At 50.3% G+C, this 19,704-nt stretch overlaps 1 protein-coding gene across 1 annotated transcript in view; it reads left to right on the top strand.

Annotated features, from left to right (window-relative positions):
- Positions 1 to 4,105: 4,105 nt before the first annotated feature.
- Positions 4,106 to 19,704, top strand: part of Ube2f (ubiquitin-conjugating enzyme E2F (putative)) — a gene marked incomplete at its 5' end in the record, with an annotated part of 35,528 nt that continues 19,929 nt past the window's right edge. Inside the window, 3 exon segments of the mRNA XM_013508018.1 lie at positions 4,106 to 4,238; positions 13,928 to 13,957; positions 17,931 to 17,996. Of these exon segments, the coding sequence (XP_013363472.1) occupies positions 4,121 to 4,238; positions 13,928 to 13,957; positions 17,931 to 17,996 (214 nt within the window).

The raw sequence follows: 19,704 nt of genomic DNA, 5'->3' as shown, positions 1-19,704 counted from the left end.
CCGGGCCCGCTGGCACGGCGAGCCGAAGCCTCCCGAAGCGAGCGCGTGGCGGCTTCCTGGGTGGGAGCGAGGTGCGGGCGCGGAGAGGGCTCCGGGGCGACGCGCCTTGCGGGACGTGGGCTCGGGGGCGCCCCGTTCCTGGCCCCAGGCGGCCGGGAGCACAGTGACCGCTGAAAATGAAAGCGGCTGGACTCGAGAGTGGACGGCCCCCGACTGTGCCCGGCTGGAGGCTGCTGGGCACCGCCGTTCCGCAGGGCCGCGGGGTGCGGACGGATCCGGGCCCTTTGGCTGGGAGGTTGGTGCGCCCCGGTCTCCTGCAGCTCCGTCTTTTGAGCTTGGGTTGCGGCTTCCCCGTGGCAGGGCTGTGGGGCGGGGAGCCGCGACCCTCACCTTGAGCTGGCCCCGGCTGTCCCCGCACAAGGGACGTGGCCTGATTCCACCGCTGCAGGCCTAGCGCGGAGTAAACGCCACTGTCACCGGCGCTGAGACCAGTGAATAATGCGGGTGAGCCCTCTGCCTGGCGCAGTCTGAAAGCAGGGCCGCCCAAGGAGGGGCTTCCCGGGCCCGGGGCAACTGTGGGGTGTAGAGACTGAGCGTGCTGCTTACCACGGGTGACCGGTCTCTGCAACGCTGCCTCAGTCAGTGTCACTTGTGAGAAAGCAGAAGTTTAGTCTTAAGCCACATCTTCAAAAAGTGAGACATACTGTTTTTTGTTTCTTGGGTTTTTCTTTGTCTTTTTGAGACAGGGTCTCGATATGCAGTTCAGGCTGGCCTTGAGCTCACTTTGTAGCCCAGGCTGATCTCGAACTCGCAGCAGTCCTCCTGCCTCAGCCTCCCAAGTGCTGGGATTACAGGCGTGCGCCACCACGCCTGGCTAAAAGTGAGACATAGTGAGTAGGGAAAGAATTGTGAAAGGTCAGCTAACCTCAACACAAGTTGAGTATTTTTGTTGGAATTCCTTTGTATAGATTCAATTCTGCTGCTATGGAAACATTTCCAAATTAGGCCGTGGCTTATCCCTGAAGTGGCGATGATAGTGGCGCAGACAGAGACATAGACGGTCACCATGCTCACATATTTCTTAGAATGTTAGGAAAGTCAGTTTTGCATACACCAACGTGGATTTCTTTCATACCTCGTACAGTCTGTGGGCCCAGTGTGTTTTATTAAGGGCCACAAACTTGTTGAAGATAAAGCCCGGAATCTGGCCTCTCTGTGGAGCTGGTTATAGGGGGCCCATTCTCTGCTCACAGAGCGGATGCCGGTGTGGGTGAGGAAGCGTAAAAGCTGAGCACAGCCGCAGCTTGCAGCGTGGTGAGAGTGTCTTGGTGGCGGCTCTTTCTCTGAGTGAGTGACCCCGACGTCGGGCCACATGTGTGCCCTGGGGCCAGCTTTTCTTCGGGGCTCTTTGTCATTCTTCCACACTCTGTCCTTCACTCACTTTTTGCCCTATGTGCTGCTGAAGGCAGCCAGAGGGTGCATATTTGGTAGTCTGTGTGTGGAGCATCTGGTGGTTCCAGCTAGTTTACTGTAGGTGACCCTCACCTGGGCAGGATGGATGTGCTCAAGTCTGGGCGTGTGGGAGTGGAGCTGGCCAGGGCAGCAGGCACTGACCTGTGGTGCAGATCTGCGTGAGTTTCCTGACTAGACCTTCCCAGGTGGGGGCTGAGACATGGAGTTTGGCCCCAGATGGGGGTGCTGCTAGGTAGCTTGTGGGCTGAAACCCCTGTAGGTGCCCCGATTTCCCTTGTGACGGGGCTACAGCAGCTGAAGGAAGTCCTCAGGCCCAGGGTAAAGTCGGCAGGTATGTGTTCACATTTGGGGGCTGAGCGCCAGTGGGGCCCCGTAGGAAAAGGCATGGTGGAATGGGACCAAAAGAGCTAGTATCAGGGTTTTTTCCTTCACATTTTTGTGAACTGTATTGAGGTATAGTTGAAGCTGTGGTGGCACACGCCTGTAATCCTAGCATTCGGGAGGCTGAGGCAGGAGGATTGTTGTGAGTTAGAGACCAGCCTGGGCTGCAAAGTGAGCTGAAGGCCAGCCTGAACTACATAGCAAGACCTTGTCTCAAAAAGACGAAAAATAAAAGCACACTCCACTGTCCATATGTAAAATGTGTGCCTGATGAGTTTCGACCTCGATTTCTACCTCTGACCATGACTACACTCAGGATCCATCCCCCACAAGGAAGCAGTTCTTCAGTGGTGACAGCTCCTAGAAGCCTTGGTGGCCTTAGACAGCCCACCCTCTGGGCCCACTGTCCTGGGGTCCGCATGGTAAAATGCAGTGGGAGAGGGAAGAGGTCCTGCCCAGATTTGCAGTTTTAGGCACTTCCTCATGCCAGCGAGCAGAGCAACTGTCCTTTAGAGCATGCAGACAGGGGCTTGGTAAGAAGACCTGGGTAGGTGATCCCGAGTGCTTAGTACAGTGGTGAACAGCTCAGAAGATCATTGCGTTGTTGTCGTGACAGAAATGATAGAAAATGAAACCTGGCAGATTTTAGGGTTACACAGAGGCTGGTGTGAGAAGCATGCCAGAGATTTGGGTTAGAGATGGTCTAATACCAGTGAGGAGAAGTGTATTCTTACATTTTGGTCTTGGGGTCTTTCCCTCAAACCACAGGTCTGTGCTTAGGTCAGGTTTCAGCTGGGAAATTTAGGTCGTTTTCTACTGAAAATACCAGAGTGATATTGAAAGAAAATGGTGTTAACATAAGGAAGGAAATTACGGAAATGCGGGTGACTACTTTCTTGTCATCACCCAAAAAATTTCCAGAGCAAAGTAGGAGCCTGAGATTAGTGGGAGTTGATGTAAGAAATAGAAGATAGTTTCTTGAAGATCTTTGTACCCATTAGAAGTTCGGCCCCCTCCTGTGAATGGTGGCCCTGGTGACAGTGATGTGTCTGCTCCCCAGTGGTGACAGGAGCTGCTCAGGTGGAGGGTATTGTTCTTAGGGACAGGGGCATGGATATCAGGGAGTCTCTGTGCCTTGTGGCCCAACTACCAAGAGCCTAAAACTCCCTGTATGGCCCAGGCTGGTCTCAAACTTGCAGTGATCCTCCTGCCTCAGCCTTTGAGTGATGGGATTACAGGCGTGCACCACCACACTGGCCTCACACACAAAGTCTTAGAAGGAATCCGGCTTTTCTCTTGCCCTTCCTCTGGGCAGCCAGGGCTTGCCTGTGTCTACTCTTTCCTGTCCGTCCCGGAAACAGTGTGGGCTAGAAGTAGCCATTGAAGAGAATAGAGTTGGGGCATTAATTACAATTTAGTCTTGATGTTGCTATTGCCAAAAATGTAAATAAACTGGAAAGGGCTAATGCAAAGGTTCTGCCCACACCTTTGTTAAAGGAAGCTGAAAGAAAGCACCACATTGGTGGAAAGCAAGGCCCTGGTGCCCTCCTGTCCTAAAGCCCACACTACTGTTTCCAAGGGGTGGCCCCAGCCACGCCTCGGGCAGACTCACCAGTGGACAGTGGGCCCTGCTGATTGAGAAGCTGGGAAGGCCCTGCCTTATTTGCTGTCCTTGTTGCTGATACAACAAGGCCTGACACCCACAGCTTCAGGAAGGAGAGGTTTGTTCTGGCTCCAAGGTAGGATGGCACAGTGGAGGGGCACAGAAAAGAAAGTGATCCAGGCCACCTTCCCAGGGCTGAGAGGATAGGGAGGAGCTAGGGAGGGAGAGAAACCCTTCCAGGACGGACGTTCCCCCAGTGGCCTGCCTCTTCCAGCCAGGCCCTGCCTCCTAACACGGAGTACCTGTAACCTAGGCACCTCCCAAAGCCCACCTTTCAGCGTGCAAAGCTCCGAGGGGGACAGCTGGATCTAAACCATTTCTGAGGCTGTGTGTGTGATACACACCCAGGGCCTGGCACCAAGTAGATGTCCAGGGAGTGTTCAGCGTGTGACTCTTCCTTACTACACGTTAATTAACACCGTAGAGTTTGAGCTTATGGAGGACGATGCAGAACTTATCCGTGTTCGTTATGAAAGAATCTAGTCTTAGCCGTGTGAACGAACCTGTTCTGTAACTGAGTTTTAGAGGGAAAAAGCCCGTGGATGGATTTCCTCAGCACTGAACCCTGCTGTCTTCCCTGTCTTCCAGCGTGAGTCGGCAGTAATGCTAACACTGGCAAGCAAGCTGAAGCGGGAGGATGGTCTCAAAGGGTCCCGGACGTCAGCCGCCTCGTCTGACTCCACGCGGAGGGTGTCTGTGAGAGACAAGTTGCTAGTTAAAGGTAATCGCGACCCGGGGGAGCTGTCTGTGTGTCCTGTTGCTGCAACAAACAAAGTTTGCCTGGAAGTTGGTGGGTATAAAGCCCCGCTGCCCATCGCAGTACTTGTTTGAAAAGATCTCAGCCTCTAATCACCTGTCTCGAGCACTGGCAGGACGCGTGCGCTGTAGGTGACAGGACTGCAGTGGCAAGGAGATGGCATTGTGGTGTAGAAGCTGGCTGGGCGTGCCCGCTGTGGGGTGTGCCCGCACGGAAGGGCAGGGCTGTGGGAGTGGCAGGGTGGGGATGGGCTTCGGTGTAGCCGCTCTGTCCTGGCGAGGCCCCGTGCTTGGTGGGAACGGGGTGGGTGGGCCTGGGCATCTCCGCGTCCTTCCCTGTTAGGTTCAAGCAGCACTGTGCGATGAGTCCTCCGCACAGACTTAGAACAGGCATCCTGTCTCAGGGCCACAGTAGTCACTTGTGCCCTGTCTGTGAAGGAGACTGTCTTTGAGAAGGAGTTCGGGAGTGGAGAGTGTGTGTGCAAATGTGTGCTCATTCATGTTTGTGCGTGCTTGTAGTTTTGCATCCACTGAACGGCTGCGCAGTCGTGGGGTTTAAGTGCAAAGGGAGTTTCTTAGGGTTATGAGCCCCACAAAGCTGAAGCAGCAGCAGTTCTTGCCTCTAGGGAAGGTATCATTTACAATGCATTTTATTTTGTATCAAATCATCTACATGTCTTTATGATTTGTAAATGATTTGCAGTACTGTAGTACTGAGCTACATCCCTAGCCTTTTTTAAAATTTTGAGATAGGGTCTTAAGTTGTCTAGGCTGGGCTGGAATTTGTGATTTTCCTGCCTCAGCTTCCCAGAGTTCTGGGATTACAGGTGTGTGCCACTGCGCCTGGCTTCTTTGCTAGTTCTTGGGTGATATAGCTAAGCACTACAGGAGGGTGGGGTAGTATTCGCACCATCTGCTTGCACTTCCTATTCTGTGGGCTGCAGGGTGCCCCGCACGTGTGGTAACAGGAAGGTGGCTTGTGTGCTGCGCTGTGCTCCCTTCCCAGAGCAGCTGCTGCTGAGCTGCGAGACAGGATGCAGGAAGGCAGGTTGGTGCCACAGCAGGTTGGTGGTGGCTTAGCAGGGCCTCTTCCTTGTGGTGAACCTGGACTTAGCTTTGGGTGACACAGCCTGATGGGGCAAGTGAGAGAGCCAGGCATGGTGGTGCACACCTTTAAACCAGCACTCAGGAAGCTGAGGCAGGAGGATTGCTGCAGGTTGGAGGCCAGCCTGTGCTACGTAGTGAGTTCAGAGCCAGCCAAGATACATAATAAGACCCTGTCTCAAAAAAAAAATGAAGTGAGAATTGTTTTTTCTGTCTCAGTCTTACCTACTAAGTGTAAGAGAACCCCAGCTTGTATTTACAATCTGTAATAGCCCTGGAGGGGTCATTAGACAGGAGCTGAGAATGTCCCCCCAAATCGAGATAGGCCCCTAAGCTTACCTCCAGTAGCTTCTGGACTCTTGTTGCAGATAAGTATTTCAGGATGCCAGTGAGTGGCACAAGTGCCTGCCTAGGATGGCCAGTGAAGCAGATTTCTCAGGCAGAGTTAGAAAGGAAGAGAGCGTGGGAGGGGCTCAGCTGGAGGAGCTGAAAGGGCGCTGCCCAGAGCAGTGGGTGAGGAATCCCCGGGGGGCCTGAGGGGCTCTCAGAGTGGAGCGGGGACCTGGGCTCCCGCACCCACAGGGCAGGCTGTGGGGCTGCAGACTCCCTTGTAGAAGGGGACTTTCAAAGTGAGTCCAGGAGAGGCTGCAGAGGGAGATTAGGCAGAAGCTGCAGCGTGCACTCAGAAAACAGGATGGGCCCTCAAGCGAAAGGCTGTGGTGTCAGGAGGTGGGAATGTTTATATGGTTGGGGTGGAAATCTGGAATTTGAATTTATAGAAAGCTTGGGCTTGGCTTACAGGAGACGAGGGGTGGCCCACGCAAAGGTAGAAAAGTCATAGCTTATTTACCAGTAAAGGCACTAGGCCCAGTCTATTGCATTTTAAAAGACTGGCTCGGTTTTCCTCAAAAACATTCTTTGAAACCTGTGAATCTGTTTCGCTATGTTAAGGGCAAGTTTCTGCCCTTTCGCTCAGCACCCAAGCTAGTTTATGCATCAGTAGTAGCTTTGCTGGCTGGAGAGGAAAGCAAGCCTGTGGGGAGTAAACCAGCTGCTGGGGTGCATGAGAGGGTGCCTTTGGGGAACTCTATGTTCGGAAGTTGCAGCCCTGAGAGCACAGTTTTACATTTAGGGTTCCCTTGTCTCTGTGTTTTCCCTGCCCTGCCTCAGACTGGCCCCAGACAAAGGCCAGGACCAGCTTTGGAGGCGTTGAAGGTGTCATTTAATCCACCTCTGGGAGTGACCATTTCTCCCTGGGTTGCCTCGGTCTCGGGGGGGCTCTGCTGGAACCCACAGTGACCCGAGCTTTAGGGCGGTGGCTGGCTTCTGGGCACTCGGTGGTGGTTGAGTGTCCCTGCAGATCTCTCACCTTGGCGTATTCAGTCTTGAAGGAGGTGGAGGCCGGTTCTGTAAACTCTGGGCTGATCCTCCTGTGTCACCAGCTTTTGGATGGACACCCCTGATGGTCAGCTCGCCTGCCTGCAGTGCAGATTTAGGGTCTGACCCAGAACTCCCATTGTCTAAAGGAGACAGATACAAGTGAGGGTCAAGCTCTGTTCTGTTGTAGCTACCTGTTGGCTTCTGTGGGTCCATGTGAAGGGTCACTGGGTATTTAGCAAACATAGCGCTCTGAAGATGACACAGGATCATGCTTCTGAAGGGTGACAGGTTCAGTGAAGGCCCAGCAGTTAGCATGTCCTCCGTCCCCATGGTGGACACCATGTGGGAGCAGAAGGTGGGCATGGACCAGAGTCCCTTACTCGGGTGAGCCTGACAGGACCTGAGTCCCTTTCTTGGGTGAAGTGAGGCACCCAGCCAGCCGGAGGGACTGGGGGTGTTGTTGCAGCACTGGGGGGGGGGGTGGTTGCGGTGCAGGTTCTTGCTGCAGAGGAGCATGAGAGGCCAACCCGTCTTTATGCTTCCATCATGGTGACACATGGCAGCGCTGGGACTGTCAGGCACTGTCCTAGTGTGTTGTGCTGCTATAACAAACCACTACAAGCCAGATACTTTCTAAACAGCATACATTTATCTCCCATGGTCTGCAGGCTGGAAAGTTCAAGATGAAGGTGCAGAAGGATGGTGGCTGGTGAGGGCTGCTTTCTGCCTCCAAAATGACACCAGGTTGCTGTGCTTTTAAGGAGCAGGAGGGCGACAGGGCGGAGGGCCCTCAGCCTCTTCGATGGCACACTCTGTTCATGAAGGTGTGGGCCTAGACATAGATTGCTTCCTAGCGGCTCCACCTTTAATACCACCACCATAGGATTCAGTTTCTGCAGATGTTGGGCCTTTAGCTGGGCCTTTGCCAACACTGCAGAGCTGGTTCTTGTGTGCGCTTTGGTGGGGGTTTTGTTCTGCAGGAGGCTGGGCTCAGGAACTGAGGAACCCTGCTGTGTGTTGCGGCAGGACTGGCAGACGCACATCCTGCTTGGGCTCAGCCGGGGGAGGTGGGCAGACTTAGCACTCCAGCGGGGCGTTCAGGGCCACCACCTCTCTGGCTCAGGACTGTCCCAGGCGTCCCAGGATGCTCTGAGGTCTGGGGTTTGGGACCTGAGCCTATCAGAGCAGAGCTCTGTCCTAGCTCAAGCACAGGTGCCATGGGAGCTGACCTGTGAGCCACTTTGAGGAGAGGTGCAGGCACTGGGAAGCCCTTGTTCCTGGAAAAGTAGAAGGAGCACTCACTGCTCCCCAGATGTGTTCTATCCAGCCAGTCTGGTGGGTGGGGCAGGCTTGCTTTCTGTGTGTTTGTTGCAGTACTGGGGATTTGAATCCAGAGCTTGGGCCCTGAGCCTCTTTCCCAGCCCTTTTGTGTTTTTGTATTTGAGACAAAAAGCTCTCTTTTAAGTTGCTAAGTTGCCTAAGTGGTACTCAAACTTGCAACCCCCCTGCCTCACGTTTCCTCAGCTGGATCTCAGGCATGCACCACTGTGCCTCGCTTGGACCACAGTTTGGCTTGCCCCATTGTCAGGGTTGTCGCAGCATTTGGTAGGACGTGAAGGTGGGGAGTTCCGGAGCCTGGCCCTGCTGATGTGGAGGCGGGCGGCTGGCTCTGAGGCTGACCTTCGTGTGCTGCGGTGGAGGGGTGGGCACCAGAGGCACTACACAGGGGTGCTGGGATGCCCCTTCAGGTGAGTGCATGTGGTGTGGGGTGTTACGGCTTATATCTAGATATACCCCCAAAGTTTCATGCACTCATAGGTGGGGAGTTCCGGAGGTGGTGGATTAGGGTGTGTGAATGTGCATTAAGAACGTGATACTGGGGTTAAGGGCATGGGTAATGGAAACCTTGTCCTGGGTGTGAGTGGCACCAATCAATTGAACGTGGCGAATGTAGCGGCACAGAAAGAAGGTGGGCCTGCTGTTTCCTGCCTCCTGTCTTCTGTCTGCCAGGCTGTGGTCTGTTTCTCCTCCAGGATGCCCCTTGGCAGTACCGCCCTGTCTTAGAGCCAGCATCCTGTAGACTGAAACCTCTAGGACTGGGAGCCAAATGAACCTTTCCTCCTTTAACTTGTGGGTGTTGGGTGCTTATATCAGCAAGGAGAGAAGTAACTAAGATGGGGCCAGTGTGTCCACCAGGTGGATTTCGTAACCTGGTATTTGAGTGCAGTCATGCCTCAGGTGGGCACCGTGATTTGATTCTCACAAAGGAGAAGAGTGGTTTCTCAGAAGGAAGCTGTGCAGCCATGGAACTGTGCACGGTGCCAGGTGCTCTCCTCCGCCCTTCCCCTGTTGCAGTGGTGAATTCCATTGAACACACAAATGCAAGCAAAGCGCTCATGTTGGCATTTACAGTCTTGACTATCATGTGATGTCCTTCGCGTTACCTCGGCAGAACTTGCTGCTAAGTTCTCCTGTGTGTATAGTGCTGCGTGTGGGTATGTCACGTGGCAGATGCTCTGCAGCAGTGGCCTACACCTGGGCTGTCTGACATTTGTGTCGCCCCAGATTTTTACGTTGTTACCTGATCAGCGGTGCGATGCTTGGGAAGGGGTCTTTGGGAGGCAGTGAGTTCAGGAGAGTGTTCTCATAAACAGATCCCAGAGTACTTCCTTGCCTCTGCTGGCGTACCCAGCGCACCCATGAGAACACGGTGGAAAGTTTTCACTGCACACTGCATCTGCTGGCGTCTTGAGCATGAGCTTCCTGGCCTCTAGAGTGCCGGGGGAAGTGCCCGTTGTGTGTATGATGCTTTATTGTGACTTCCCAAACAGACTTAAGACACCAAGAGAAAGTATGGAGGATGCAGGGTCATGGCCATGCCTGGGAACTGTGATGTAACTGGTACAGGTTAGTGTTAGGGCGTCAGGCTTTTTACAGGCCCTGCAGCTACTGGCTTGTGAAAGACATAATTCCAAGATTCATTAAAAATCATCCAGTCATTTGTTTAAAAATAGCCCCATTTTACATTGAGTACATTATTCCTCATTAAAGCTGTGGAGAAAAATCAAATTATGCCCCATGTTACTGATGTGCCCCTGGGCCAGGGATGCCTGCTCCCAGGGCTGTGTCCTCTGTCCCCTCCCTCGGACATCCCACGCCACACTCTTCCCTGAGGTATGGCCCACCTGCTGCTATCGGGTGGAGACTTCACTCTGCTGCTCCTGCCCCCCGTGTCACCTCTTCTGCTCAGGTCTGTGGCTCCCTGTCCCGGTGCCCAGATCTCACCCTCATCGTTGGCACACTGCACTGCCCTTTTGATGGTTTTGCTTCTGTTCCTCCACTTGAAATTAATACCCTTTGGGCACATTTTTTATTTTGTTAGGCAGAGCTGTACAACAGGATTTACCCCAATTGCAGATAGAATGGCCCTCTGCCTAGTGGTTTGGGCCACTGCCACAGAGCAAGAGCCACATTCCAGGACTCAACACCAGTTTTTCAAAAGAAGGGCCCTCAAGAATAGTTTCTTATAAGTCCTTATCAATAAAACTATAAACAACAGTAGAACAAAGTGTGCTGGGATTTGCTTTGAAAGGGAGTTTGATTATACAGGTAACATTTAGTGGAAAGTGGTGGAGGTGAAAGATGCACTGCCCTCTGCCTTAGCCTTCTGCTGTCCCTCCTGAGGGCAGGGCAGCCACTTGGAACTTGGGTCGGGTGCATCATAGGCACGAAGGCAACGAGCCCTTGACAGGCTCGCCGTCCTCTGTTCTGCTGAGTGAACGCTTTTTAGTGTGCTGCACACACACCTACCAGGACAGACTCCAGGCTTGTGCCCCATCACAGGCTCTTGCTCCTGCACGAAGTGTGCAGCTTCAGGGAACTCTGGCCACCGCAGCAATTCCTCACTTCCCTTACTGAGGAGACCACGCTGTGGCTTCTGCCCTTTTTGTACCCCTCTTCTGTCTCTTTCCTCTTGCATTCCTGCTGTTCAGATGCCCCAGCAGGATCTGATGTGCTTCCCTCTGGACAACTCTTATTAAATATTTTGATTATTTTGAGACAGGGTCTCACTGTGTAGCCCAGGCTGGCTTTGAACTCATGGTGATCCTCCTTTCTCGGCCTCCTGAGTGCTGGGATTACATGTGTGCACCACCACGCCTGGGTTGTGATTAATTTATTAAGTTATGTAGCATAGTGCTTTGACGTATGTATACATAGTGGAATGATGACTAAGCAAGTTTATATAGCCGTCTCCTCACCTCGTTGCATTGGATCTTTGGGCTGAGCCTGTGGAGCTGCAACTTTGTGTGCTTTGACCCCCACCTCCCACTGCCCTGTCTTCTGTCCCGAGTCCCTGGTCCCCACTGTCGTATTCTGTTTCTGCGTATTTGACTGTCGGATTCCGGGCACTGCAGCAGTACTTCCTTCTGTGTAGGCTTATTTCACTTAGCACAATGTCCTTGAGGTTCATCCCTGTGCTCACAGATGGCAGGACCTCCATTATCGGACTGAATAATGCTCCTGTTTATATCACAACTTCTTCATCCATCCATCCACCCATAGACGTGGTGCTCGTTTCCTATTTGGCTGTGGTAAATAGCCCTGCAGAGGAATATGCAAGTGCTGAGATCCCCACAAACACTGCTTTCATTTCCTTTGAGTGTGGACCCACAGGAGCACATGCTGGACGGTGTGGTGGTTCTTTTGTTTAGGTTTTGAGGCACCTCCACATTGTTTTCCATGCAGTTGTGCTAATTGACATTCATGCCAGTATCACGCAAAGGTCCTCTTTTCTCCACCAGCACTTGTTATCCTTGTCTTTCTGGTAATGGCCATCCTGATAAGGTGTGAGGAGATCATGTGATTGTGGCTTTGTTCCTTGTTTCTCTGATGTTTATTGATAGTGACACTTTCTTATAAGCCTGTTGGTTGATTTCTGTCTTTAGATAATGTCTGTTCTGGTCCATTTTCTATATTCAGGTTGGTTTTGTTGTTGTGATTGAGTTATATGAGTTCCTTGTTATTTTTGATATTAAGCCCTTACCAGATGTACGGCATGCAGATATATTTCCCCAATCGGTAGGTTTCCCCTTTTTCTCCATGTAGCCTTTTACTTTAAGGCAATCCCACTTGTTTATTTTTGCTTTGTTATTGTTGCTTGAGCTTTGGGTATGATATCAAAAAGATCATTGCTAAGGTCAAGTCAAGGAACTTATTCCATATATATTTCCCCCCAGGAGTCTTACAGTTTCAAGTTTTATGTTGAAGCCTTTAAACCCCAATTTTGAGTTGATTTTTGTGCAAGATGTGAGGATCAAGGTCCACTTTCATTCTTTTGCCTGTGGCTATCCAGTTTTCCCAGCCACTTACTGAAAAGGCTGCTGTTTCCTCTATGGTATTGTTTTTACTTTTTTTTTTTGGTGGGGGGAGTCTTTTTGAGACAAGGTCTCCCTATGCAGTTCAGGCTGGCCTTGAGCTCACTTTGTAGCCCAGGCTGGTCTCGAACTCGCAATGATCCTCCAGCCTCAGCCTCCCCCGTGCTGGGATGACAGGCATGCGCCGCCATGCCCGGCTCCCCTATGGTATTTTCTTAGTGGCCTTAGATTAGTTGGCTGTGTATTGTTAAGTTTATTTCTGAACTGTTTTGTTCCATTGGTCTTTGGGTCCATGTTTATGCCTATACCGTACTGTTTAATCACCCTACATTGGTAAAATAGCTTGAAATCATAAAGTATGCTACCTCCAACTTTGTTCTTCTTTCTCAAGACAGGTTTGGCTGTTTTTATGGTTTTAGACAAAATTTAGTATGGCTTTCCATTTCTGTGAAGAGTGCCATTGAAACTTTAATAGGGATTGCATTGAATCTATGGATTTTTGGGATAGTATGAACACTTTAACAATATTAATTCTTCCAGTTCATGAACATGGGCTGTCTTTCCATTTATTTGTGTCCTCAGATTCTCTCATCTGGATTTTACAGTTTTCCAGTTTAGAGATCTTTCCTGGTTAAATTTATTCCTAAATATTTTATTATTTTTGATACCATTGAAAGTGGGATTATTTTCTTGGTTTCTATTTTGAATGGCTCATTTGTAGTGTATAGAAACAAAACTGGTTTTGTGTGTGTTTTTGTTTTTTGTTTTTTTTTTTGTCTTTTTTGGACATAGGGTCTTGTTATGCAGTTCAGGCTGGCCTTGAGCTCACTTTGTAGCCCAGGCTGGTCTCGAACTCACAATGATCCTCCTGCCTCAGCCTTGCGAGTGCTTGTATTACAGGTGCATGTCCCACCACACCGAGCTGTGTGTTGATTTTGCATCCTATAACGTCACTGAATGTTTGTTGGTGGTGTTTTGTTATTGTGGGTCTCTTCGGCCTTCTACATATAGATAGGGTCATGCGGTCTGAAAACTGAGATAATTTTACTTTCTGATTGGATCTCTTTCATTTCTTTTTCTCGAGTGATTGTTTTTGCTAGCATTTCAAGTACTGCGTTAAGTAGAACTAGGTAGAACTGGTGAGAGTAAGTGAATCACCTTGGGTTGTCTCTCAAGGACTCAGCCCAGCCCTTAATAGCAGGCTCGTGGTGGGAGCGCACCTTTGTCCTGCAGAAGGGTGAGGGGCTCAAACACCTACTGAGAGACTGACAGAGAGGAACTGGGTGGTCTGAGGCCTCGGAGAGAAGACCAGGGCCAAGAGATGGAGCTGTAAGCAGGGAGCTTGCAGACAGGTCTAGAAAAAGATGGACACGGGATATCAAGATTACATTTTGAGAAGAGCAGTTCTTCTCCTTTTGGGAATAGTCTTCGGAAACACTGTAGTCATTGTTTGCCCGTGGTAATTTCTGTGTTTACTTGGTACGATTTTCATTCATATTAAAGGGAATTTTCCAGGGTCTTTGGCTATATTTGTTGGCATTCTGCAGTTCATCTTGTGCATTTGAAAGCAGCCATGAATTAGCAGTGGTGGGGAACCTATGGCATGTGTGCTGTGGGCCGTTTGTGTCATCGAGAGCTCTAAAAGGGTCGCCATCACTGGATTAAAGTACAAACTCCAGACAGTGTTCTGTTGCGTCCAGTTTATCTTTTTCCTTGGTATTTGAGAAGAAATTGCGAATCTAGAGCTGGTGATAATATAAGAGTAATATTAACCATGGTTTCTTTGTTTCTACAGAGGTTGCAGAACTTGAAGCTAATTTACCTTGTAAGTATAGCATTCGTGGTCACAATTAAGTACTGTAAGGTAATTGCATGAGGAAAGCTTGTTTTATGTTTTAATGACCTTCATAGCAAAACCAATTTTTTTTAAATGTTGGAAATTTTTAATTTTGTGTAAAAAGAATTTTGGAGGACATAATGAAAACAGGGCTGTGTAACATTTCTGGGTACAGTGTGCAGAATGCAGAGGCGTAGAAATCAGTAAAAGATGGTTCTTTTTTTTTTGGTTTGTTTCTGGTACCGGGAATCAAACTCACAACCTTGCGCTTGCCAGGCAGGCGCTGTGCTGCTGAGCTAAATCCCTGGCCCCCAATGGTTCTATTTTTGTCATTCACAGTTCTGCCATTTTGGTCCAGAAAGTACTTTGGGTTTGAGGTAGGGCATTGGCGTGGCCCTTCCATCCATAGGTGTCCCCATCCCGGCCCAACCACATGGCCTGACTGCAGCCCGCACGTGAAAGGGCCTCACTAGGCCATACATTGGTGTAATAGGTATCAGAATGTCTTTTTTCTGTTATTAAGCCCTCACTATTTTCTAAGGCCACTGAAAACTTGGGCTGTTGTAGTGTTTTTGTATTAGAACGTTTTATAATCCCACGTGGTTTAGCAGTTGCCCAGAGGCTAGGTGTGGCTGTGGCTGTGGTTTACTCCAAGTGGGGTCTGGCGTAGGGGGAAGGCAGGAGGACTTGGACTATGTGTGCAGCCCATCTGACGCCACAGAGGGCACGCTCCACCACCACCTGAGGTTGGAAGGTAGGTGGACTGCAGGCTGAGTGCTGTGCTGTGGTGCTACGGGGTAAGTGCCTGCTTCTTGGAAAACTGCTGCGTGGGAAGATTGGGTGGTGATACGAAGCCTGTATCTCAGCCTGGGTCTCAGTCAGGATGTCCTGGAAGTCCTAGATTGCTTATCCTCAAAATGTTCTGTAACTCAGAACTGAAGCTGTTGCCTTGGGCTTCTGTTAATAAATTTCTACCGACTGAAGTACGTATAGGTGAAATGAGGTGCTTTTAAAGTGAATGTGTGTGGGATGGGGTAGGCAAAGCCAGGCTGGCAGGTCTGGAAGCAGAGGGATAGGTTCACTGTATTCCTCTCCATCCTGTGTCTTTGAGGACAGAACAGAAAAGTAACAGGAAGTGACCCCTCTGCTTGCCACTGTGTGGTCCCTCCCCACCAGCCCCTGACGAGAACACACATGTACATGTGTGTCTTTTAATGAAAGGTCACGGGACTGCTCCCCTTCATCAGTTTGGTTTTTTTTTTTTTTTGGTTTTTCTCCGGTACCGGGAACCGAACTCACGACCTTGTGCTTGCCAGGCAGGCGCTTTTGCTGCTGAGCTAAATCCCAAGCCCCAGTTTGTTTTGTTTTGGAATGTGACTCGTCCAGAAATCGTTGGGTATTTTTTTTTCTTTTTTTTAATCCATAAAGTGAATTTAAAAACACAAAATTTAATCCCAGCATTGTGGGAGGCTGAGGCAAGAGGATGTAAAATTCAAGCGCATATGGGCAAGCTAGCGGTTTGGCGAGACCCTGTCTGGGAATGTAACCAGTGCGAAGGCCCAGGGTTCCATCCCCACCACCACAAAACAAAACAGGGACTTCACGACTGGCTTTAAAATTGGGATTTTAACTAAATAAATTAGGATTGAAAAAGATGTGGCCCATCTTCCTGTCCCTTTGGCTTAGGTGTCAGATAAAAGACAGCATCTAACATACCTTTTGTTCCTTCTCCCTACCTTCTTCCCTGGAGAGATGGGAAATCTAAATTAGCTTACAAGGTCAGATGTGTTTTCCAAAAGTCTGAAGTTCATTATTCTACAGAGGGAATAAGCTGCCAAAGACTAAACATTTACTATCCACATAACAATCCTTCTAAAATATTTACAAAGACAAAATCACTTGCCTTTGGCCGTGCTGTTTAATAATTATCCTGAGCTAGGAGGAAGCGCTGTATGTGCAAGTTCATAGACACTTCTTGGCAAAAGTAAAAATGCCTCTGAGATAGACTGAGAGTCACTGGGTCTCAGAGAGCGCCTGTCTGCCTGTGGGAGGAAGCTTAATTCTGGAGTTTTAGTAAAGCTTCTGCACTCAGCTAAGACGAAAACCTAACTTTTTACCTTTTGTTCTTTAGAGTTTATCTGTTCTTAAACTTTAACACTTGTGGAGTTTTTCAGGAGCTTTATTTTTAGTCCACTGTGATAACCTCTTTATCCTGGCGGGCCCGTCTCCTGGGTTGGCTTCCATGTGTGTTCATTTGTTATGAGACTGAGGAGAGATAGCCTTTCACAGCGAGCACCTGCGCCAGCCTCGGCTCATCAAGACCCTTATTTGCGTTTCTTACGTGTCTCTCACAAAGAAACACGACGTATGTTTTCCAGATCAGGGTTATGGGAACGAAGCCCATGGTCAGACCTCCATGCACAGTTTCGGGGTTGGTGGGAGAGCAGTACAGGACAGTGAACCTAGGGCCTTTGCACTGCGCTAGATCCTCAGCACTTTTTAAATTTTTCATTTTGAGACAGGGTCTTGCTAAATTGCCCAGGCTGGGATTAGACTTGATGATCCTCCTGCCTCAACCTCTCAAGAGTGCTGAGATTGCAGGCATGTGCCACCATACTTGGCTGCACATATGGTTGTAAATGTGTGATTTGTGGGCAAGTCCTGAACTCGTAGGCTCAAATTTCTTTCCTTTTGAAGTAAGGGAGATGGCAGTGTACCCTCTAAAAGTGCTTCTTGTCCATCTAGCTCCACAGTTATCTGTCCCCCTGAAGAAGTGCCCTGCAGTTCTGGCTCGTTCTGCTGACACATTTCATCTTATGTCTCGCGTGATGCTGAATCCCAGACAGAAATACAGCCTGTGGGAGGGACCAGGACGGGAGTTGGGCACTGGCTGGGTGCTGGCCCCTGCCTGTTGGTGCCTGTGGACTTAGCTGTGTGCTGCAACAGCCTCTGTGACCTCCTGCCAGCTGTGCTGATTGGGGGCCTCGGAGGTCATTTCTAACTCAGTATTTGCATTCTACTTCTATAGAAATTTCTCCTCATTATAAAACTGAGCACATATTTTCAGGGGGACTTAGAAGAAATAAGGTCGGTGAGCCAGGAGTGGTGGTGCACACTGTAATCCCAGTCAGCCTGGGCTATGTGGTGAGTTCAAAGCCAGCATGAGGTAGGCAGCAAGATTCTGTCTCAAAAACAAAACAGAAACCAAGTAAGTGGAAGGCGTGATGTGGGCAGATGAACGGAGGAGCTCAGCTTGCTGTTTTCTGAGTTTGCACACAGTGCAGTAAGTGTCCCCGTGTGCCTGCTGGCCTGCCTGCAGGCGTCCACACCATGGTGCTTGCCACTCTTCTGTGCCTCCCCCGTGGGCCACAGGCAAACGTCCTGTCCTGACCAGGTCCGTCTGCCGGGGCCCACGGGCCTAGAACGTCACCACCCAGGCCTGCAGAGCCTCCTCACTAGCAGGAAAAGCCGTGTTAAGCTGGGCTGAAGGTGTGTTTGCCGACTCCTGCTGCCTGAGCAGCACACTGGGTCTCCCTCACACCTGGTGGCTGAACTAGCCTTTGCTGCTCATTACTGTCCTGGGGTGCAGTTTATCCTTTCCTTCCTTCCTTCCTTCCTTCCTTCCTTCCTTCCTTCCTTCCTTCCATCCACCCATCCCTCCATCCATCCATCCATCCATCAGGAATCAAACTCAGGACCTTGCGCTTGCCAGGCAGGGGCTGTGCTGCGGAGCTACATCCCTGACCCTGGTTTCTGTTTTTTAAAGTAAATCACAGAATTCTTGAAATGAGTGGAAAGGTCTGTTTTTAGTACCATTTAAGGGTTGAAGGAAAGTTTGGAGTTCCCTATTGAAAGACCCTAAGGAGAGGGACAAATGGAAAAGCGCTGGTCTGTGGCGCCCGTGTATCACTGTGTGTGCGGCCCGCTGCCGCCAGCTTGCTGATGTGTGTTTCTTTTGCAGGTACGTGTAAAGTGCATTTTCCTGATCCAAACAAGCTGCACTGCTTTCAGCTAACTGTAACCCCAGGTAATCAGTACTGTTCTGTCCTTAATGCTAGACTCTTCACACAGCAAAATTTTAAAGCCTGCTCAAATTTATCATCTTTGGCTTGATTTGTAATCTAGGTTTTAAAAGTGAAGACATTTTGTATGAACCGCTACATATGAGGACAGGAGGTGCTCAGTACACACCACAGTAACTGTGTAGCTTAACGGCTTGAGCCGGTCCGGATGGCTGTTAGTGAATAGTGGAGGGTGTGGGCTCTGAGAGCCTGCATGGGCTCCAGTCTCCCCCTGCTTCAGAGCATCACTGCCCTGGCCTCCCAGTCACAGCCCTTCTCTAGCACAGGGACCAGGCAGGACAGGCTGTTTCCCAGGTCACTGGGAGGACCGGCTACATAGACACCTCTTAGGCCAGGATGGCAGTTTATCTGCTGTCCCCGTGTGCCTGCTGGCCTGCCTGTAGGCGTCCGGATGGCAGCTTATCTGCTGTCCTCCTGGGACAGATAAGGGCCTGATCTTCAGGCTGGCCTCAGGGCAGCGTATCTCCTGAGCCAGACCACAGGACAGGCGGGAGGCTGTGGCTTTTCTAGTTAGGGCGCAGCTCCTGAGTTCGCAGATTTCTGCCCATGCTGACATCAGCAGTGGGTGGCAGGAAGTTGATGCTGCAGTAGGGTGGACAGGGAAGGAGGAAGAAGGGAATTAACTGAGAGGTTCTCGGAAGTCTAACCTTTCTCTAAGAAAGGAACACACAGGTGTTTGTAAAGACGTACCAGCAAGGGGGAGTCACCCACTCGTTTCCTGTTCCACATTAGCTGTCTGAAGGCTGAGATGTTCAGAAGTGTCCTCAGGAGAAACGGAGATTATCCTTCATGTGAATGTGTCAGTCATGTTAAAGATGTGAAATTGAATGGAAATTGCTCCAAGACTTGTGACAAAGCGAGGATAAGGGATAATTTGTCAAAACATTATGTTGACCGAGAGGTCCCCTGGGTCAATGGAGGCTGACGTGGCTGACCTTTGGAGCAGTGCTAGCTGAGCTGAGGCACCCAGCGCTGTTTTTGAGGCAGTCTGTCCACAGATGTTCCTGCCATCACTGGGCAGATGTAAAGTTCAGGTTATGGCTCGGACCTGAAGTGGGCAGAAAAAAAAATGAAGGCGGGGAGTTTGGGCATGGAATTAGAAGGCATTGTTTACTCGGGAGGGAGAGGGAATGAGGAACTGGGGGTGATGACGCAGCAGCTGGTTCCAAAGCGGAAGCAGTACTAAAGTTTGGTGCATGGTGATGAGCCTGTGGTCTTGTTGCCCTGAGGTAGGGTAGATTGCTTCCTTTAAGAAGTTTTATGATAATAGGATAAATCCTAATTTCAAAATGTTCTCAGGACCTTGAAAATTCCTTTTATCAGTGTGAAGGTTCGGCACAGGTCCCTGGAACCTGTGTAAATTTGGTCTGGTACCAAGTGCTCAGAGATGAGAATACTGGGACATGACTGATAGCAGAACCCTGTGCTTAGAAACAAGGTGTTCCACAGGCCTGCCATTTCCGGAGAAGGGGATGTAAAGCCTTGAAGCTGTGAGGTGGGGATTCTCCCTGTCCTCTGGCAGCTTTCCTGTTCCATTGTGGACTCTGCTGCTTTCACAAGGGGTACTGCGCCAACACCCGCTTTCTCAATAACAAGGTCACCAGCCTTGGGAGCGTCACCTGCTGGTATGAAACGTAGGGAACTGTCAGAGAT

The sequence above is a fragment of the Chinchilla lanigera genome, unplaced genomic scaffold (genome assembly GCF_000276665.1).
Source record: "Chinchilla lanigera isolate Chin_1 unplaced genomic scaffold, ChiLan1.0 scaffold00141, whole genome shotgun sequence".
Classification (NCBI taxonomy): Eukaryota; Metazoa; Chordata; class Mammalia; order Rodentia; family Chinchillidae; genus Chinchilla; species Chinchilla lanigera.
The sequence above is the reverse complement of the archived record's forward strand: the minus strand, read 5'-3'. Positions and strand labels throughout refer to the sequence as shown.